Source organism: Embiotoca jacksoni, unplaced genomic scaffold (genome assembly GCF_022577435.1).
Source record: "Embiotoca jacksoni isolate LCO1_2020_lvr unplaced genomic scaffold, fEmbJac1.0.p SCAF_23, whole genome shotgun sequence".
In the NCBI taxonomy this organism is placed as follows: domain Eukaryota; kingdom Metazoa; phylum Chordata; class Actinopteri; family Embiotocidae; genus Embiotoca; species Embiotoca jacksoni.
In genome coordinates, this window is record NW_027185374.1 from 2,345,634 (window position 1) to 2,368,774 (window position 23,141).

Sequence of the window (23,141 nt, forward strand, 5' to 3'; positions counted from 1 at the left end):
CGGCATCCAGTGGTGCAGCAATTTGATCCAGACAGTTGGATTCCGCTGCAGTGTTGTACAGTCAGAAAGAAAAAGCGTGAGATATCTGTTCATATAGATAATGGACTGGCTGGATGAGTAGTACCTCCGTTTTTCCTATTACATCAGCTCCAGTGCTGCTAAAATCTTCAGTTCCCCAGTTACCACATAGAGGGAGCTCATGCGTGTTGAGAAGCCGAACCGTGGAAATGCTGAATGAGTGAGTGAGAGTGTGCGTATGAGCGAGAGAGAGAGAGAGAGAGAGAGAGAGAGAGAGAGAGAGAGGGAGAGAGAGAGAGAGAGAGAGAGGTGCGGTGGACGAAATCACATCGTGAAGTAACAATGTCACACAAACCAGCAGCAAGAATATTCAAGGACTAAACGACAGGGTTAAACATACGCGTTTGCGTTTTGGAACAACTTTGGACAACTCGGTGGGAACCTGGTGACCCACTGAACGCACAGAGGCTGCGCGTCAAGTTGGGAGAGGGGGAAAAAAAAAGGACTCGTATCACTATTTTTAAACGGGTACGGTGAGATTTAGGGGGCGTGGACGGTAGAGGAGCAGCAGCGAGCATGTTGGCTCTTGGCTACAGTTCCAGTGTAGTGATGTGCCGGCTGGAAGAACTGGACTTCGCGTAGACTGGAGCGCTTCGGACGCATGAAGCTGCGGTTGCCGTCAATCGTCGGCAGCCGACTTTCTGTCAATTGTTCGGCATCGTTTGGATTTATGTCTTCTTTCGCTGCCGGTACGGAGGACTTGGGGGGAAGGAGCACGAGCTGTTAAAGGCTGAGCTGCGTGACGGATGAAATCTGGTGAAGCAGCGATTTGAATGACAGCAGTTTGAGGTGTCTGATCCATCTTTGTTTAAAGGAGCCTAATTACCTGAACTGGCTGCGCATGGTAAGTCACCATGGCCCAGTAAAAATCGATGTTCAAATAACGTGGGATTTAAAAGCTGTCTCAAGTGAAACTCAAGAGGACTTCATTTCTAAATATTGGCAGGTGTTACAGTCATTTTGACTGTCAGGCCAAGTCTTTAAATCACTGTTGTTGTTGTTGTTTTCAAATTATAAACGCCACGGACTCGAAAGGTTTGGAATGGTGACCAAACCTTTGGTATGGGTGATTCTCAAATTGTTTGAGCCAGTCATTTTACACCTCTAACACTCGGAGACAACAAACATTGTAACTGACAACCCTATAATGCGTTTGAAACGCCGAATGGGAAAGTAAAAATCACTTTAGTGTTTTCTTACTCCCCAGTTGTATCCGAATTGGCAACAGCCAAAATGACAAGCAACGGACCTGTCATCGTCTATGAGTGGCTGAAGACCCTGCAGCTCTCCCAGTATGTCGAGGCTTTCGTGGATAATGGATATGACGATCTGGAGGTTTGCAAACAAATAGGAGACCCAGACCTGGATGCCATCGGCGTCTATATCCCTCATCACAGGCAGAGGATTCACGACGCGGTGCGAAGGCTGAAGGAGGAAGCAAAAGAGACGGCCAGCGGTCTGTACTTCACCCTTGAGCCGATGCCACCCGCTGCCGAGATTTACACCGGTCATCACATGGTGGAGTATGAGTCTAAACTGCGGGGATCCAAGTCCTGGACCGAGCCCAACAGTGACCGGGTTGGGCGCAACGGTGGCTACATGGGCGCGCAGAGGAACCTGACGCTGGGCAACAGGAGGGAGCTGGTGATTTACCCCAAGCTGAAGTTGAAGATCATGATCAGGGATAAACTCATCAGAGATGGCATCAACCTGGCAAAGCCACCATACTCAAATAAGGTGAGAGGAATCCTGGTCAAAGCACCATTACCTGTCAAAAGTCATACATGACAACCATAGGATGAAAGCACACTGTTCTCATACACTGCTGAGTTACCCCATATGATAGCCTCAAAACAAGCACACTGCCTCTATGAACTTGTCTGTTTTTAAGTAAGATTTAAAAACTACTTATATTTTATCCCACTGCCATTAAGTTTAGAAAATTACACTGGATTTAAAAAATTGTTTGGGGGATGACAAAACAGTAGCCAAACAAATGTGGCGTTATTAGATTAAACATAGATGGAGTGATAGAAAGATCATGTTTATATTGCACAAGAGGGGCTGTCGCCTGCTCAGAATCATCTATCATTTGGATGAAAGCATGCTGTCAATCACCGAGAGCAGACCTTGTGTAAAAGGCATATTTCTCTGATGTGTTCAACATCAAATAGGGACCTGAGCCAGAGGTAAATGCCAGTGCGATGCCTAAACATTTTCCGGAGCACTGCGCGTTGCAGAAATGTGAGGGGTTGCTGTCATTGTGAAAGATGGGAGTGAGGTTGCTGCAGATCAATGAGGAGGTAGAGAGGGGCAATCCTGAGGAGCTTTCACCCCGTCTGTAGGCCGTAGGGGGAAAAAAGATTTACACTCTGGTTATTCATCTCTGCTGACTTCACCTGTCCATTCACTTGCCTCAGCATTCAGGGTTGGTGGAACAACCAGGCCCACGGGCCTGTAAGCCTCAGCTCTATAGCTGTGATGAATGGGCAATGGGCTGTGGACTGCAGGGGCAGTAAATGAAGAGCACCCAGCTGGATGGGCTGTTGCAGTCCTGTGAGGAGCCAGACTGAGAGGGCCTCTTGTTTTCACAGAACTGATAGTGACCTTTCTTCAGAAGTGTTTGAATCATATGGCTTACCAGCTGGGAGGGCTCCGCTGAATTACTGCTGTTTACATACAGGGAGGCTTTTGATTGGAGTGCCTGCAGGCCACTGACAAGGCAGAGGTGATGTCCTCTGTATTTAATTTTTTTCTGTCTGGGGTTGTAACCTGTACTTTTGCACTGCAACAACTAAAAGCTAAACCTGACACTGTGTACATGCAACTTAAAAAAACAAAACAATTTAGACTAACAGAAGGCTTGTTAGCTGGTCAGCAGCACTTATTTATGATATCAACATGTGCTACTGCTGAACTTCCATCACTGAACTATGAAGTTTTGTGGTACTCAAGAATTTGCACACTTAATTTAAGGGATTGTGAGCCTGTTAATTTATTTTCAGTCTAAAGAGTGGTGGCAGAAACGAGTGTCCTCAGTAACTACATGTGTTCTGACATTGTTTGAATTTGTAGAAACGTTGTTGCAATTTGACTATTGAAATTTTTAGTATTTCTAAAATCCTGCTTACGGCCCTCTGTTAGTTTGATTGTCTGTGTGTTGGCATGTTTAGGCGGGTGTGTTGCGAAGGGTTTTTCAGTGGTCGCTGCAATTCCAACTTCAAAAAATCCTGAAATTAAGATGTTGACATGAAACCATATCTACCTTAACAAATATGTTTGTGCATTATCATTCATTTTCTAGGATCCAAACTATGTTCACCATGTTTAGCACTTGCTTGCTTCCAAATGCGCTTTTAAGACTGACACCAGCTTTGACTCCAATTTGTGCATGTTTTGTAAGCGCTCTTTGTCTGTATATTTTTTACCACTTTGGCTAACTGTGAATCCCACAGAGATATGGGATTTGTGGAGGATTAACTGTCCGACCAGGGCTGAAAAAAAGTGTTGGTTCCAGAGGGTTAATATCTTCCTCTTTGAAGGCTGTATTTATTTAGAGCCAAAGCTTTGGCATTGAGGCTTCGGAGGGGAATGAGCAGGTCAAGGTCTTTCTGTCTCTCTGTGTTGTGTGTGTTGTCTGTGTTGTCTGTGTTGTGTGTGTGTGTGTGTGTGTGTGTGTGTGTGTGTGTGTGTGTGTGTGTGTGTGTGTGTGTGTGTGAGTGTGTGTGTGTGTGTGTGTGTGTGTGTGTGTGTGTGTGTGTGTGTGTGTGTGTTTGAGTGTGTGAGTGAGTGAGTGAGTGACAGAGAGACAGAGACAGAGAGAGACTTTAGTTTTGAATTGGCTGCAGCCCAGTGCTTTTCTGTCGAGGAGGAGTGAGAGAAGTGTGGGAGATGGAGCTGTGACCAGCTGATGGAGTTTGACTTACTGTTCTGTGATTGGTCTGTTGATATCTCCCCTCATGCTGCCCTTGAGACGAGATGTCACCCGCACTGGAGACTGAGAGCAGAGAGGCAGACTTAGGGCAATTACAGGACACACAGTGTCAGTCTCAAGGGATGGTCATTGTATTGTATAACTAAGATATCCATCCACGTTTAAATTGTGCTCTCGATGCACAGCGATTTTCATGAGCTATGGTCCATGTTCATCTTTGTGCAGCTGGCTTTGCTTTTATTGTTTGTCATTAAGCAAAACCATACGTAATATAAGCACTAAGATTCAGAAATCCTCTCTGGTGTGTGCTGAAAGTCTTCTTGAGATGACCCATTATCAACCAATTCACTGAAAGGGCCCAACTGGGTGTAATAAATACCCGTGATCCTTATCAAGTCCACAGAGACCCCTTGTCTGAAAGAGGGTATTAGTTCTTATGATGTAAACAAACACTTGTGCCATGGGTTGCACATTTCCAGATCTCTCATCAGGGAAAAATATAAGCAGAGAGCATGTTGGCGGTTTGCTTGTTGTTGAATAAAATGCAGTCATAGAGGAGAGTTAATGTTATCTTTTCTCTGTTGGAGGAAATGTCCTCTTAAATTGACGATATAATGAGAGTAAACATGTTGTTAACAACCTATTAGCTCTGACAATCGGCCTTTTCTTTGTAAGTATTTGTCAAGTGTGCTGTTGTTGTTGGCTATGTTTTGCTTCCAGAGAGAGGTATGATGCAGTAAATGGGGACAGGGAACAGGTTGTATTGTCTGCTGACTGGCTTCTGGTCACACAATTTCAATTCCAAAATAAGAAACATACCAAACACAGTCTTTATTTTATGATGATGTGCTCCTCCATTTCCCTTGCAGATTCGTATGGCTTTTTCTGCTCTAGTGATCTTTAAGGATTTAAAACTTAAAAAAAAAAAAATCTTTTCACAGAAACACCTGTTTTATTTAGACTCTCTATATCTGCTCAGCACCAAACTATGTGAAGATGTTTTCTCATTCTGGTCTCATCCAGAGGCTGGTGCTGGAGACAGCAGACACAGTCAGCGTGTAATTGTTAGTGCTGTGTCAGGAGGAAGCAGAAGCTAAACACTGGGAGATTCTCCATTGTTTGTATGGAAGCTGATGGAGCCACATGTCCTTTCACTACTGCTCTGTTTTGCATTCCCAATTTCCGTCCATTGAAATGGGCTGCAGAGGCAAGTGTCCAGCATTGTGCTGATGGGTGGCTGATAAAAAACCTGGGCATCATGCAGAGAGACAGAGAGGGTTGTAAATAGATGGGCACGTTGTTTTTGAAGGCCGGAGAGGACTCGGTGGGTGTTTGGGTAGGGAGCGACTGTAAAGTTGTGCAGGGAAATTCAGGTTTAAAGGCCTTTCTTTGACCCCCACAGAACAGCTGATCACATGTAATGGGTGGCAGTTGGGAGAGGCCTGCAGCTTAACCGGCCTTAAGAATGTAAGAAATGCAGTAGACCCCAGAGGTGTTGTCTCTGTCAGACAGGGAGCAGCAGAAGGAAAGACAACTTTTATTCTCAACTTCCTCAAACAGAGAAGAGGAAGTTCATCACCTTACAAGCCAAACACTCACCTCACTTCCTATTTCAGCCCTCTTATCTAGATTAATATCCCAACACTCTCTCCAAGCAGGAAATTAAGGTTTTGTTTAAGCTGACCCTCTTTTGACCCACTGTGGTTGCTGAAGACCCTCAGTTTTCACTGAACAATTGCCAAGACTTGGTGAGAAAAACTACTTTAGCAAATCAAAGTCAGCAAAGCTTTTTTCCAGTACAGAGCTGCCAAAGCATTCACAGACCATCTGCTAACTCCAGTAAAGTTCAGGTAAAAGGAGAATGGGAATTTAAATTGAAAACACTACAGGTTTTATTTCAAGTTTCTGGATTATGTAGTTTCTCTATCCCATTCTGTTTTCCACTGCATATGTATTTGATATCCCTGACGTTTTAAAATTATTATTTTTTTGCACCAACAAACAATATTTTAACTTCTTGTGTCTCTTTTTCCAAAATGAAGAGTTTTTTCATTTCCTTTGTCCAGTGAAAGTTTTCATGAGCTTTTCATTTAGCCTATGTTTTTTGGCAAATATCCTCATCATCTGTGTTCATTGCTTTACAGCTGGCATTTTGCCACAAGGAGCGAGGGAGCTTTTCACAACAGCCTCGGAGTTTTCCATGGGTTCTCTGCTAAAAGCACTGTTTGCTTAGTTTTTATTAAAGGCTCAATAAGGGCATAATCAACCAAGGACTCATAAAGGGGAAGTCATAAAGAAGTCAAGGGCCAGCTCTATTGTCCTTTGAGAGGACGGAGAAAGTCAATTCGCAAAGTGAGCTGCTGTTTACATTGTAGAGATGCGGGGTTATGTGGACCACTAAAAGAGGATAGATCATGTTCTCATCAGGCAGAAAAGTCACATATAAGGGTTCTTTTTGTAAACAATGCATGTTTAAGGCTTTTTTAACCGTCTTTGTTGAGCATAAACTGCAAGTACCAGTATTTAGCTTTGTGGAAAGCAGTTTAAGATTGATGGGCACCACAATGACCTTTTGACCCTTACAGCCTTTTCCCTGCTGGACCAAAACACAAAGCTTTAATGCTGATCTCATCGGAGACAATGAAATGGACTGCACTCCCTAACGGTTATTTGTGGGTGCCTGATCTTTGTCAAATCAAATTTATATTTTACATAGCCTGTTATCTGAAGGGCATGTGGTCCCTTTCCCATTTGCAGAAAACGCGTTGTACAATAATTCACGAGACATTTTGCACATCTTTGCTTTTGTTTAGGCCAAAAACAATACCTGCAAAAGCAGTTCCATCCAGTGTTTCCATAAGTGTTATCACTGTAAAGACATATCCACTCACTGGATGGTTTTCCACTTTTTGCACTGAGTCAGAGAGTTTCTGTCTGTCCCTCTGTCAGAAAGACTGAACCACCCATCCCCTGGGAGCATGTGCAAATGTGGGAAAGCAACATTTACGCTATATATGCAGCTGGCCTTCTCGTTTCAGCAGGAAGGAGTGAGAGGGGCTCGTTCCTACTGTGCTGTTTCTCATATGATCGACTCACTTTTAAGCCACTTTTATTCCCTGGCCATCTGAACTTGGTTTAGAGAGATGACATTTCACAGAGCTCAGATTTACAATTCAACAAAACTGCACTGAATATTCTCTGCTCATCAACAGGGGTTTTCCGCCACGATAATCTCAACATTTAGACATTTGGTTCATGTTGAGGAATATAATTTATGCTCTTGGCATAAACGTCACACTCCCTCCAATCTTGGGAGATATATTGTGTTTAAGTAACATACACTGTATGTGTATCACTTCAAGTTATGCAGTCATGGTAACAGCTTTAAATAAAGCAGGCCAGGCAGTCATCAGAGCCATTTCATTTTCCACAGTGTGCTGGGAAAACAGGTCCTGATGACACACATTCATGACAGATACATTATCAGAGCTATTCTGGTCCAAGGTTTCAGCAGCTTCCAGACAGCCTGTCTACATGGCACACATAGACAGCATCAGGGAAGATGGCAGGCTGCATCCTTAATATTAATGTATGTCTGCCCCTTTTTTACTTTTCTTATTGTTTGTGTCGGCCATTGGCATGTATTCACACTTTTATTGTGTACTCTTTTTGGTTCAGAGTTTGCGTTTTCAGCTACAGTATAAGGGGGAATTGTCAGATATATTGTTATGCAGGATTTGCCACAACTAAATTTTTTTGTTGACCTTGTAGAAACTCCATCAATGGGGATTATTGAAGTTAAATGAGATAAATGGGTTTTTATTTCCATACCAAGTTATGTTTGTATGTGAAAAACATCTTCTGAATCTTTTGAATTCCTTCCTTTAAACACAAAGCCATACCTTATGGCTCAGTGCACAGAAGGCAGACTCCTTGTCAGCAACAGTAAACAGAGAAACTAGATGCTCAGTTGCTGCTGTAAACATGTTTTGTTTTTTACACATTTCTTCACTATCTCTCTCAGTGCTGGCAAATGCAAAATGCACAAACAGCAGCTTGCTTTTATACCCCCCAAAATTGTGTAGAAGCATAAAGAAATTCAATCATAACAGCAGCCTTGGCTATGGTTACTGTATATGTGCACAATAATGACCTCGTAGTCCTGAAAATGAAGATATCAAGTGCCCCAACAGGATGGCAAGACAAGAGAGATGACAAGAGAGCAGGCCTGAGCATCTGTCTGTGTCAGGATCCAGATTGCAAATCAACACATCCGCACATGTTTTCCTCTCCCTCTACATATCTGTCTTGCACGCATTCATTACTACACTCACAGTGATTACTCTGGAGAGGATGATTACAATTGCCCATAAAAAGTGACAGACTTTGTTAGAAATCCACAAAATGACTGTATAGGTTCTGTGTGCTGCACAAGCTGTCACTCATCTCTGGGATTGCTTTTGCTATATTGTCTATGCTGGTCATGTGTGACCTATAGTTCAAGAAAGCTAATTACCTCTGACTCCCATGCCAGAGGGTCACACACTAAAGGAGCTTTGTTAAAAGTTACCATGGAGACAAACAGAATGATATTTAGACATCAAACCATATGTTTATTTTCCTGAAATCTCACCCTGGCCATGTTTTATTTTTATTTTTTAAATAACAAACATTATGTTTGGAATTATTGCATAATACGATAATTTGATTAGAAATACAAGTGCTCCATAGATTTAAATATTGCTCAAGCATTTGGTTAAGCAGCTCATACAGTGTTATTTCTACAAATTATAATCATACTGAAAGGGTCAACTCAGCAATGAGCCAGAATAATCTACAGCAGGATGAAGCTGTTCTTTATCAGCTACTTACTGAAGGTTGAATTGAATTGTGCATTATTTTTTTATAATCAACTGATCTCTTGGTTGTTGTCTTTTTTCTTATCAGAGCCAAAGGTACCTCATAGTGTCCATTTAGCAGTCCCAAACCTGAATGTATTCAGTTTACACAGACATAAAACAGGGAATAGCAAGAAATCCCTTACTTTTGAGCAGCTGAGGCCAAAAATCATCCAGAAGTTTGTTTAATACATGACTAACATCTAATGATTAATTGCATTATATAATCTGCTTGGTATTTTTTTCAAGTAACTGATTAGTCACTTTCTCTATGAAATGTCAAAAAACAAAACAAAAATATGAATCATAACCTGTTGGAATCAAAGCACTAAATGTTTCAGCTCTCCAAAAATATCTGTTGATGAGTTTGTTCACATTTTTGTTGTATTTTTTTGTATTGACTAATCAAATCGGGGAATATTCAACTAACCTTTTCAGTAGTAAGCTGCTTTTGTGTGTGTAAGGGATGTTTAAAAAAAAAACCTCCACCAAAAACTAGACAGTTGTAAGCTCTTTTTATCAGCAGACCTTTGCTCCTCTTAAAAAAAACGTAACAAAGGACATTCTAGTCATTTTTCTCAAGCCCCTGCTTCTACACGTTGCCCCAACTGGATGGAATAATCCTCTTTCCTATGAAGATGCTGTTAAGAATGAACAATGACAGTGTTCCTGGCAAAGCATGGGGCTCAGACATGCTCCATAAATCAGAATGATGAGGGTGGAGACATACGCTGGTTGCTCGTCTTCCTGACGTTAACTGCAATTTAGTGGATGATTTCTTAAGGCAGCAGGCAGTTTTGGGAGGGTTAAAGCTGTACTACCTGCAACAGGGCTTAATTGTCCCACATGAAGCTACAGTTGGGTTCATGTCAGCCCATATTATCTTGGACTGTGTTTAAGGGATGTAATGTAGGGGTGTAGAGAGATGAGTGAGGCATGATAGCAGTGAGTATGAGTGTTAGAGAGACAGACAGGAGAGTGTGTATAATTACCTTGTCTGAAGCTGCTGCCAGCTAGGTGTATGGAACGCGGGGCGACCAACTCTCAACCCCCCCCTTATCCCTAATTGGTCCATTTCCAAGGCATGAGGGCAGGGCTACGCTGAAAGCTTTGATCATGGAGACAACACCGGTGTCGATATGTCCCTACCTGAGTGCTTTTGTAGTGGTTTTGCCTGGCAGGGGATTAAGCCATACTAAACCCACGGAGTGTCTGTCTCTCTGTCTTGCTCTGGCTTCCCTGCGGCTCTACATACCTGAATCTGAACCCTAATTACCAGGCAGTTACTACATTCCTCAAACACACCCGCGCAAACACACTCGCACTTGTATTGTGGATTGAACGCGTTCTTTTACAAAAAAGCACCGCCGACGTGTCGTAGGTATAACTCATGTGGTTTGCCACCTTTAATAGTGAAAACGTTTATGGTTTCCAGCACGTTCCAACACAAATAACCTGAGGTTTGTGTGTATATCCTGTTTCTCTACCTATATCCCTCTGTGTAAAAGTACTACATGAATTCTCCGTCTCCAGTAATTCTAATTTAGGGATGTATCTGGAAGTGGGACTGTGTACTTAGTTTCAGCTTTGGTAAATTTTACATTGCAACGCCTTATTTTACTTTTTCCAACCTAAGTTTTGGTCAAATATCTGTGAGGTATGTGCACTGCATTAACCTTAGACTTCTCCACCCACACCTGGCTAGCTAGCATCCACTGATAGCATCCGAGGCATTTATGAGTTCTTGGTAAATTGTAGTGCCCAACAATTGCTTCCATGTCAGGCGTTCAGGGAACAATGGTAAAGTATTGCTCACAGATTTAGTTTTCTTCACTGTCACTACAGTCTGGAAACCCTGTTTGCATTAATGTGTGCTAAGCTACTCTAAAGGGTGGACCAAAAAGCGACCATTCTCTTGGCTCAGTGTGAAGATGTTGAATCCCATCGTTTTTCTCTAGCTGTATAGTTACAGAGTTGGTAGGGTCTCGGTGCAAATGGTGGCCAATGCTGATTGATGAAAGACTGCTCCAATGGTTTGAAAATGAACTCAAGATTTACACCTATTAGGATGCAACAACTGGTAATGATTCTCTATGGAGTGCACCCAGACCTATATACTCAGTGGATTTGGGTCTGGAAACACCAGGCTAATAAATTGTATTGTCTCATGATAACTTGCATGTGAGGCATTTAGGGGACATCTGTTAATTAGAGCTATGGAAATTAACCTTGGTTACACTCTCCCCCTCTCAACTGCATGAAAACTAAAGATATGTACCGTTATCTGTAACGTAATTCTCTTTTTCTTAAAATGTATTTCATAAAAATGGCAAAAGATGTATGTAAAATGGATACAAAAGATTGAATAGATCAAATTTTTCTTCACTGTTTGTTTTTTTTGTGGCAGAAGGTGAAGCTGACTCATGCAGTTCTCTCCGAATGGAATGCAGCCAGCTAGTCAAACTCATCATTAGTAGATTAATCTAGACATGCTCAGTATGGAAGGCAAGAGTTCATCAAACAAATTGCTGTTTTTTGACCTCTGTGCATGTTAGAGTTAATAGTTATATTCATTAAATGTTAATCATTTGCTGCAGTGCTTTACATAGGAATGGGGAGATTCCACTGTAGCTGCTCAGGTTTTCCCAAAACCCAGTTTTCAGGCGTCAAATCTGAATCTCACTTCATTAAAGCTTCTGTTTGTGAATGTTTGGTTTAACCTTGCAACTCATCATTTAGTTTGCCCTTTCTAATTGTACCTGAAATATACGGAGTGAACTGACAGTAATTTATACTGTATAAACTGAGAATTTGAGTGAAACAGCTCACTGTTTTGGTATGCTTATCGCACATCATCAGAGAGGAGCAAATGTACAAAAAGGGACCCAACAAACATTGTCATTGCATGTGTTGTTGCTGCTGCCGGTGGCACCCCGGGTGTATCTGCACCTTTTTAAGATTTATTTGTATTTTGGGATGCTGGTGTAGCCATCTAAGGTCACCCTTTGGTAACGTCTGAGATGTGCCATTCATCTGCTGTGGGTCAACCACAAACCCACCATTTTCATGTCAGCAAATCTTTCAACCAATGCTCTGCCAAACCAACCCCTGTTTACTTTAATAGCCCTTGAGAATTCAGGCTAAAGAAAAACTCTGAGACAAATCTGGAATTGCAGAACAGTCTACTCTGGTCCAACTGCATATTTTTTTACATGATGGGTTTGGTTTTATGGGTCCTGTGCCATCATCCAAAGACCTTAGATCAGTCCAACCTCAGTTTAGTCTCAGGGTTCATTTTACACAGTCAGCTGAAGTCTTGGCTTGAGTCAAATGTGTGAACAAAATCATAGGAAGCTTCCCTTAATTAAATTTAGGCTCATTTGTAAACACAGCCATCTGAAAACGTGTCATCGTTGCAACTGGCCTGGTGTGACTTCTACTGAGAGGCAGTCGCTTATGTAACCCATGAACTGACAGATTTCTAATCATCAGTTTTGTTTTAAAGAGTATTAGACTAAGTCCATATTCATTTGAGATGGAAGCCTTTGAAAAAATATTACAACAATAGAAGCTTGTTATGAACATATGAATGTTCTAGAGTATATCGTGGAAAAATTATGGACTAATTAGAAGGACAGCTAAACACTAGATGTTGCTCTTGAGAGGTCTATAAGACTCAATACGTGCCTTTCTGAATATTTCCTGCTGGGTTTCAGGACATTGTCCCCCGCATAGTAACAGCAGACTGATAATGTGCCCCTAACATGCAGTAGTCATGGTGGCAGGGGAAGTGTCGTTAATCCGGTAAATCACCTCTTCTACCATGAATCCATGAAGCTCAGAGCTGATGTCACACACAAAGGCCAAACAATGAACAGGGCCGACTGACAGCTCGCTGTCCGGGCCTGAGCGGTGGGGTCATGCATCACGAGTTTTCTCTGCTCCGCCACACATCCCCACCCAGCCTCACCTCATTCTCACTTACTTCCAGACAGGGAAGACAGGCTGAAATACAAATAGACAGACTGGCAGACCTGTCAAATCAACAGAGAGGAAGTGATAAAGACAGACAGTTGGTCAGACGGGCAGACAAACAGGCAGTTTTAGACAGACAGAAAAACTAGAAAATACAAAGAGAGGCCAGTAGAGATGCAGATTGATTGACAGAGCAGTGAAATAGGTGACGTGCATCTTCAGACTGTCTTCAGTTATTAATAATATTCTCTCATTTGAGACTTTGTGAAGTAATCGCTACTACTATCACACCCATGCCCACGATATACTGTATTTACAACAACCTGCATGTACAAGGTTTTGTTTGCAGCCCACAGTGATGCATCCACTCTCATTACATCTGCTCCACAGCATTTAAAAGTTGAATCATTAATATAGAAGTGATTATCTCTTGAGTCAGTCCCTAAACCGTGTAAGAATGAGTGCAGTATAAACTGTTGCGTGAAAACTCAATGCCTTACATGAATGTGTCTCTTTAAAGATGCATTACCGTTCTCCAGGATAAGAAATGTGGCACGATTTTACATGATTTAGAATGTAATACTATTTGCTCCACTTTTTCACCTCATCCTGCTCTGAAAATTTCATATGGCAGCAGTTGCTGACCATGTAGGAAACGCATGCTCTGGACTGGAAGGCAGCATGGGAACGCTTGGCATTGATCGTCTCTCGGGCGAGGTGTATTGTGATGTGAGTCTTTGTTATGGTCACTCAGCCTCGTCTGTGGCCTGCAGAAGAGATTGTTTTTTGTTTTTTTTCCCCCCTCTATGATGACAATACACTGTTAGTCCAGAACAATGGGCTGTAGAACTGGGCTTCATCTACCAGCAGCCCCTGCAGATCTGATCCCTGTCCACTCCTTTTATGGAGCAGCTAAATGCTAGTACAACAAACTATCCCTCCGTATGTGCACCCCACCCTCCCCCAAAGCAAGCGGTGTCCCCAGTTCACCCAGATTTGATGAAAACCACATTATTGAAACTGCAGTTTACGCTCTGGTATTCTTAAGTGTACGCAAATTTGAGTCAGAGGACTAGATTATGTTGCTAATACTTCCTCGAAGATGACAAAAGGTATTTACTGATTCCAGTGGCAGCCAATGCTTCGACTTGTTTGGGAAGTAGACGATGATGCAGTGGTGGAAGTTTAAGGTAGCGATTATGTGGAGAGGGTCTTCATTGTCATGCAGGAATCCCACAGCCGGGGCTTATATCAATTGTTATGTAAAGCGGCTATTCATATTGTACAATCTGCTTGGAACTGAGTTTCTGGTTCAGGCTTTGTGTGGAAATGATATAGAAAACGGCAAAAGAGTCTGGAAATATGTTGTAACTGTGTCGTCTTTTTAAAAAACATTTTTTTTATCTTCCTTTGAGTACAATACACCTGCACATACATACACAGACCATCACTTCCTCTCTCGTTCTGTTATCAGCTGTATATTTTTCTAGAAAAAAATCAGTCTCGTCTCTCCTTCCATTTAGTCTAGTCCACCATCTTAAGTCTTTAATATGTTTGTTTAGAAATCAAAGCCTCTCAGCCGCTCCCCGTGATCATTACCCTGCAAAATCACACCAGAATGCACGAAGCTCAAGTGTCCTTATTGTTGATTAAGATTAGGCTTCTCCTGTAATCCTAATCAGGATATTGATGATGAACCCTCTTCACTTGCGAGAAAGCTGGAGGAGGCTTTTGTTATGAAATGGAATTATGTCCTCAGATGCTGAGACTAAGATGTGGCTGTTTATTTCAATCACAAAAGCGACGCTGTTTATAGAGCGAGGGAACAAATTTAGAGGATTTCCCATACTGCTTTTCTCTCACTAGAAGTAGATGTGATTATTTTTTGATGGTAGCTCGTTAGATGTGTGCCTTACTACTTAAACTCAATTAAAGTTACATCAGGGCTTTTTTTTTTGTAGGTGTTGCTGTTTTCTTAAAACTTTCAGACAGCAGACAAGCGGGTCCACTCAGTGTGAATCTGACCCATTCATGAGACTCCCTGCTTCACACTTCATGACACTGAAATCCATAATGTAGTTCCATAAACATGAATGATAAATACGAGAATGACGCTGAGTAATCCCCAGACAAAGGTTTTGTTTTGCTTTCCCCTTCCTGTCTTTCCATATACACGCTTCCTTTGACTTAATTGACCACGTGTGCACGTTTTCTAGTTTTCTCTCCTTCTCTGTCACCCCATTTTCATCCCCTTTTGCTCTCCCACTTCCGCCCTCTTTCTTTTTGTTTTTGAGCTGGTTGAAAAGCATTTTACATTTTAATATGTTATCACTTAGTTTATCAACATTTTCAGAAGCAACACCGGATGAGCAACACTGGTCACTCACCAACCCCTGACACTTAGTTATTCTGACTGTGGTATTTGTCTACCCAGTTTAAACATGGAACCTACTGTTGCTCATACTTACTACAGTTAGTGGTATCAAATAATTAGATAATATAGGTGTATATGAAATAGCATGCTTTATTTTTGGCTTAGTAAAGAATGTAAATAAGTAAATAAATTAATGTAGCATCTGTAATATTAATACTATAAAACTGTAGCCTACATGCTGTTGTTAAAGGAGTTTCTAGTTTTTTCCTTCTGCCAAATTCCCAACCCAACATTATACCGTATGCATACTGTTGCTCCAACAAGCTGAACATTGACTCTGTATCCAGAAGTAGCTTTTAGACTGTATAGAAAGCCACACGGCATCCAAGTCCAGTTAAGACACAAAACTCTGGAGCCATGCACGCAGTTATAAACAACAAATTACTTCTTTATGCACTCAGATAGTCCGCAAAACATTTTTAAATCTGCCATCAAACAAAACAAAATGCATTAGGCTCTACAATAAAACAATTTTCCTTTGAGGTAAATGGCATTACAGGAACTGGAACGATTATCCACCCCGTATGTCATAAAACCAAAGGCAGAAGAGGAAATGGCATCAAAGCACCACAGTTTTAAGTAGATGTAAGGGCAGAGCACAATCCAGCACACAGTACACACAAACTATCAGCCAACATGACCTTCAACATTTTAGCATTTTTGTTGTGGTTGCCAGTATGTTTAAGAATTCCTTTTAAAAAATACAGGAATTGCATTCCGGCAAATAGGATTTTTTTTTTTTGGTTAAACAATATGTTACCTTGGACTTGAAAATAACTTTTTTCTGCAGTTTACTGTCGGTTTCTCCAAAGAAGCCAGCATTACTGCAAATTTGATAAATCTTTAATCCATAACTTCCTGTCAGCAGGAAGACATTTCTTGAATAAAAGCTACTCAAATGTATTGTTCGGAAGAAAAAAAACATGCAAGCTGAATCACTGTTGTGTTGCATGAATTAGAAAAAGAGGAAATACAAAAATTCAACCTGTTGTTTTTTCTTCAACCAACAGAAAACACAATTCTTTTTGTGTCCTCCTCCAATCAGAGGAACGGCCCCTTTTTGTTCGAGCTGCTTCGTAATGGCTGTCTCATCACTTCCGTGTCATGCCTGCTGTGAAACAGATCCTTACAATAGATGTGCATCACTGTGACTGCTGCGTGAGACAGCAGACATGCATCTCAGTACCAGTTAGTATCCCACTAGTCCACAGGGGTCTCTGAAATCATCTTATGTAATCCACTCAATATCTACAAGGCTCAGGGTTTGTCAGAAAGAGTCTGGTGAGACTAGTTTGGAATGATATTTATTTTCTCTGTGGGAGTTTGCTTGTGTATTGCAGACTAAATTGGGAGATGAATAGAAATGCACGCCACCAGGAATCATTGTGCTAGAGTTGACTTTTTTTCAGTGTTAAACTGATCATGTTCAGCATTTCAATCTCTCCTTACCTGTGTAGTCCAGTGGCTGAATAAAAGACATGCAGACTTTTGCCTAGGACACTTCCAATGGAGTCAGCACATCAGTGGAGATAGAAACTGCCGTGGGATGTAACACACAAGCAGAGTGAGTGAGTGAGTGAGCACACTCAGATGGTTTGATTTCTGCCAACCCAGATTCCTCTCCCTTCTAGCTCTTATCAGACATCTACATTGTATGTCTTCTTTTTTACAATATGAAAGTCCCTCTCCTGGCATTGATTAAATCCCTAAAAACTCATATTTTCATTAAAATTACATATTTAAAAGTTTTTTTCTAAGAAAAATATCCCGTAATGCCATAAAGTGGCTTAGATGTAACTCTTTCAGTATGTGCAGATTTATGGATATGCAAATCATCTCTACCTCTATCTCCACCCATCTTTATGCTGTTGGCCTGCAGCTCACGCTGGCAGCTTGATGATATTAAAAGCCCGACCTTGCAAATAAACAAGGTTGATTCAGTCGATTTGTGACATTTGAATCCATGGCTGACTGAATCTGTACTTTTGAGACTGTCAGTGGTACACTGCACGTTCAAAGGAAACATTCTCTACCATGGAGTTAAGTGCTTATTTCACTTACATGTTTTCTAGCATATAAAACATCACATTTATGTGTTAACTAGGTTAAAATCTTGATTTCCACATTGCACGCAACCTAAACAAGTATAGTATTTTGATGCTGTTAGGCCTCTTTATATTTGGTTGTCCCGTTTGACAACTTCTCTGTTGCGTATTCTCTCTTTCCTGAAAGGGAGCATGAAGGCTGGGTATTTATGTTGACAGTCCCCACAGCCCTGAATGAAGCCCCCCACTGAACCCCATTCACAGCCAGCTCATTATGGGATGTCAAGTCTGCCATGCTTCCTCTTTTCCAAGCCGTGAGAGTGTTTTTTTTTTTTTTAAATTGTAGTAGGTTACCAAGGAAACATGTAGGAGCAGCGCTGAGGGTTTTTGGTGGTGTTCTCCTGTGATCCTGAGGACAATGAGCCCAGTGGCAGGCGTTGCTGATATGCCTGCTGCAGTAATCATAATGACTGATATCAGGTCTTGCTGCCCAGTTCTGGCTGTTAGGGTGTCATTCATTGACAGGCAGTAGGTGACTTAGGCGGAAGCCCGGTGCTATAATTCCTTCAACTGCTTCATTTGCTTTTCACTCTGTATGTCATTCCTCCGGGGTGCAAGGCAAAGCTAAAGAAGTAGGTCAGTATGTATTATAAGACTGAGTGAGTGTGTGTGTGTGTGTTGAAGCGTAGCGGTAGTATGTTCTATAAGCCCCTGCTCTCAAACACTTTTCTGCTAAATACCAAGTCCTTGGAGGAATGCATTACTATAGATGAGGACCCTCGGTCATTCAATCCTAAAGGGTTGGACTCAGGCATGTCCTGTAGGAATATCCTGACTCAGCCAATTTTGGCATGCCCGCAGGCTCTCAGCTGCTAATGTGCTCCTAACTATGTGTCACGTACCCCCCTACTGAAGGTCAGAGGTTGAGTGGAATCATTCATCTGGCCTCCACAGAGGCGGAAAAGGCGGCGGCGAAAGGGGAAGTGTGGCTTGCGCCGGGTGACAAGAGCTGCTCAGGGCCTTGGAACATGCAAACCCCGACTTCCACACAGGCAGGAAGTTATTATTAATACGGTCCTTTCCAGAGAGAGGGAGACGGGTCGGAGTGAGGAGGGAACATTTTTCCTGGTTTTGGCTTTTCTGCTCAGGGCAATTGGGAGATCACTGTGAAGGTGTGATTCATTATTTGTGTGCAGTTGAGAGTTGGACACTGACGTCATGGAAACCCAAACCACATGCGTACCTCTCACACCACTGTGAAAACATTGTTAAAGTTTTAGGACTTGTGATTTGTATGAAGACTGCATCACTTTTGCACTGTTTGTCCTTTGATTGAACTTTTATTTAATGCGACAGTGGAACCAAATTACTAAATGCATTTATCTCTTTTCTCCTTTTCGGTGCATTCTTTGATGGGAAACACTCTTTCAACAACAAAGGTAAGACAATATGTTTGAAAACAAATTCTGCCTAAATGATCAGTACTCCCCTTCTGGCTTGAGTCAGGGCCATGTCACCAAAACCAGTGCATCCGACTCAGATGGCATCAATACTGCGTGTGGGTTCCAGTTTTCAGTATACATACAGTCGTCCTCATCTTATCTCCCCTCTGTAAATAAAAACAACACCCATACAGTAAACATATGCTGAGTTTGGCTTGAGCTGCCAAAAGCAATTCAACTTAGAGGAACCATGCACTGTTCTCACAGAGTTTAATTCAATGACTGTTTCACAATCAAGGGGAGTTGATGAGTACGGCTTTGTAAAGAAGTTGCATTCCACATCCCCGGTGTTGTCTGACAATTTTACACCACTCTCATCTCCAAACATGTTACTTTGCAGTCGGGGCACAATTTACATCAAATATGCAAGTCCTTGCTTTTTGTTTTTGTGTTTAACTGGTATGTTTGTTTACTATGAACGAGTTGGCTCTTCATTATAATTTCAAGAAAGCAGGAACAGAGAAAATACGCTAATTTATTTATCTCCATTCCTCTCAAAGCCGCTTCGTCTATTGTTTGTGTGTCTGTCCCGTCTCCCTCTCTCTCTCAGTAGAGGAAAACTCGCTGACAGAGGCTCTTTCTTGAGAAAGAGAGATGAGACCAGGTCATACAGGCAGATTAGTGCTCATTGAAATCTTATAGGAGGGGTCAGTTACATAGTGCTGCTTAAATCCACTTGTGACCTCATTCGTGAACCCTTTCACAATACTGACACCCACCTCTCAGGCCCGACACTGTTTTGTAAACAATTGTCAAGCATGCTTCTCGTTTGTCATTTTTCTTTTATGGGGTTCTGGCACTGCAGACAGACAGATCTGCTATTGAAGTGGCCATTTTTTTCAGCTCAGCCAGAGTTTCACTCTGCTGTGATGTTTGTTTGAAGGACCTTTGGCTGAGGCCAGCGCATTTTTTTTGTGTGAATGCTCAGTTTTGTGAGGTTCCTCAGAGCGCTGAGACTGACAACAGGAGTGTGTCTGGTTAATGGTGATGTTATTTTTCATCAATAAGGATAAGAATGTGGAAATGACTAACGCAACTGTGCTGAGCCTTTGAGAAAATGTCTAGAGACAAAAAAGCTTCCTGCTTTTACAAATATCTGGTCTTGACCCTGATTCCTTGTTGGCAAAGAATGGGTTGGAAATAGAAGTACTTATAACTAGATTCATTAAATACTGTTTGCTGGCAAATTGTATTGAAACAATTCAATCAGCCTGCATTTACATGCATATGAGTGTGCTTATAATCACATTGTATTGTTGCATGACAACAAAACTAAGCTCCTCAACTGAGGCAAACATGACAGAATAGTTACATTTGGATCAAGGATGCAATTTTTTTTTTTTCTGGATTCCACAGTGACCTTAAAAGCCTGCAACATACTTGCACTCTAAACTAAGTCTTTGCTAACAAAACTTCATGGAGCTACTATTTCAAATCTGTTATTTCCTAAAGAGTTGGCAAAAATGTTCAGGTTTTAATATCCAATGAGGAGCAAGTGAGGAGAGCAGAAACTCAAACCCATGATTGAAGTGCTTCAGCTTTACCATGGCAACGATTGTCACTGAAGATGTTGCAGATGTGTCATTCACATGGCACTTTATCAAAATTCTTTGTGTTGCCAGAAATGAGGCTTTGCTGGGCTGTCATTGTGTCCTCGACTGTTTGCATGTCGTGTTGCTGTACAAGTGTTAATTGTGTATTATTTTGTGTTTCCTCCTGAATGGATAAGTGGGACCAGGCTTGATCACTGACGGGTCGACTCAGTCTGCACTTTTGTCAGGGAAAATAGTGCTCAAGATTATTTTGTGGTCGGGATGCACCACAAAAAAGAGAGAGAAAGAGAAAGCAAGAGAGCAGAAGCAAGTTCACGTGTTTTCTATTTGTGTTCCGCTTGTGTGTTTTGTTTCCCAAATTTAACATCCTTGTCCTTGGAAATCAGATCGGGCCATGCTAAACTGAACAGCGCCTTGAATCTGGAAACACGATAAAGCTTTACATCTTTGGATTTTCAGATTGTGTTATTGGGGAGACTCTACTCCCAGCAGCACTTTGTTTTGATGGTTCAGCACTATCTCCCTCTGGCTTCCCTACTTTCTGATTCATAATGACAAATGTAATCTGGCTGGACTTGGAAGAATTTCTTCCTTGCAGCTGCAGGTCACTGTGAACAAGACACCACTGCATGGTATGTCTTTATCACACCGTGACATGTTATTTCTGTGTCTTATCAGTCACAGCAAAAATTTCTACAGGAGGAATCCTTCTCTCATGTCTGGTTTAGTTTTGTTTTCTTGCTTTGTGATGAATTAGAAGGGGTATTAGTGCATGAGGAAATACAATTCTCTGCTTGCAAAACAAAGGGGTGTGTTATCTTCGTAGAATTCGAAGCTACAATTGTGTTGTGTAGCAGTTCACATCTCGGTATTGATTTCCTGTAGCTTGCATTTGATGCATTAATGCAAATGCATGCGTGGTGCACCTGTTAACAGTGTCAAAGCTGGAGGAGATGACAACAGAGGAACACACCCAGAGATCAGGAGAGGCCACAGCAGATTGTACGGCTGTCTGACGTAACCTGTCTGTGTCTGTCTCACAGACACAAGAGAGAAGAAAGTTATTCTGTATTAACTACTTTGCAAATTAAAGACAGTTAATTAAGTGCTTCCATAGGTGTCAACATGTGTGAGCAGTGATCTCACTGTCAAATTTGACATAATTGTCATCCAAGATAGAGTATTTGTTTTAAATACAAATTTGCGGTTCTGAAAAAAACACATCATAATATAAAAAACACAACACTAATGTCTAAAGCAATAATATTTTTCAAGATTGTTGCAACTCATGCTGCCATTTGTCTTAATATTTTACTATTTAAGCCAAAAACTCTGACTTGTCAAAATTATGAAATATTTATTTATTTCATTGAGGTTTATTAAACCTTTTAAAATTAGATAAGATACTAAAGATAATTTTGGTGACTTTTTTTTAATTCTCTTTCTGGTAAGGTAAGGACATCACAAACCATTTCAGGCAACATGCAACAGTTTTTAGTGTTTATTAAGTGTCCGTCTGATTCTACCAGCCACAAAATGGGTTTGGGGTACAAGAATTCACTGCATATCCTCTTGAAGTTCTGTGTCATTACTAAGGCAGTTTCTGTTTGTCCTAAAAGGAAATAGCTGAAGGTTCTTAATCGTTAGTAATTGAAGACCCTGCTGAGAGTAAATGACTCACAATGTGACAACAGAGCAGTGCAAATGTCCTGTAGAACTCCAACTGCCTGTCTGCATTGACTCTGCTCCCCTTTTTCCCTCCTGACTGAAAAAGCCAGACGTTTGTTATACTAAATTCAAATAATAACTGCTCTGCAATTATGTCCACTATGATGCCGAGAAAGCTGCACCAGCAGGAAGCAGTCTTACTGTATGTCAGTAACAGCAGCAATTAAAACTTTTGTGAGTTGGCAAAATCATATATGTATAACAATTTCATTTAAATTCACTTTCTTCACCTTGGGTGAAGGTGAATCACTTAATTTACATAGTATGCAAGAATAATGGGCACTTAAGCTTCTTTCTTATAAAGCACATAATTATCACTCTTCTTTCACCATGACCAAGCTTTACTTTTTAAAGTTTGGATTAAAACATAATATTCATAGAGGAATCAGGGACATGCTAAAACAAGCTAAAATGATTATTCTTGAAGTGCTACTAAAGGACAGAGATCACGGCCATGTGTAACCTCATACTGATGCTGCACCCATTTAGAACTAATGATAGCCAAGCCAAAATGCTGTCATCATTATCTTGCATGGATAGCCAGAACTCGTCATTAAATCCCATCTCCTCTGTGAAACGCTGCTAATGCGGCCACGTGGTCATGTACAGGCACTAACTACAGTATTTACTGAGCATAGCCTTGCTCAGACACTTTCATTCTGCTGTGCAACCAGAGGAGGCTGCTGAAATAAAAAAAAAAAAAAAGACCATTAAGACGCTGTCAATCTATTCTGCTCTGGTCGTTTGTAGTGAATATTTTTCCCATTTTTATATGAAATCCTCACTTTAAAGGTGTCACGGAGCTCCATGGCAAACCTACATTAATACCAGTGACCTATATAGGTCCAATTTTCTCCAATTCTAAACATAGTAAGACATGCTAATATGTACATTGGGTCTCTATTGTTACACTTTTTTAATACCATGTATAGCGCATGTGTCCTTGAGCTAATGCCCTTATGTTTCGGGGGATGACACTTTTGCCTTGTCCCAG

The 23,141-nt window shown here is 41.3% G+C and overlaps 1 protein-coding gene across 4 annotated transcripts in view; it reads left to right on the forward strand.

Moving 5' to 3' along the window:
* Positions 1 to 320: 320 nt before the first annotated feature.
* Positions 321 to 23,141, forward strand: part of sash1a (SAM and SH3 domain containing 1a) — a 162,077-nt gene continuing 139,256 nt past the window's right edge. The window contains exons 1-2 of one of the 4 annotated variants that reach the window (XM_069158219.1): positions 324 to 922; positions 1,286 to 1,815. In XM_069158219.1, the coding sequence (XP_069014320.1) occupies positions 1,312 to 1,815 (504 nt within the window). In that variant the 5' untranslated portion in view covers positions 324 to 922; positions 1,286 to 1,311. Of the gene's footprint in view, positions 1,816 to 23,141 lie in introns of all 4 variants that reach the window. The other 3 variants (XM_069158224.1, XM_069158220.1, XM_069158222.1) reach the window with 3 other exon arrangements.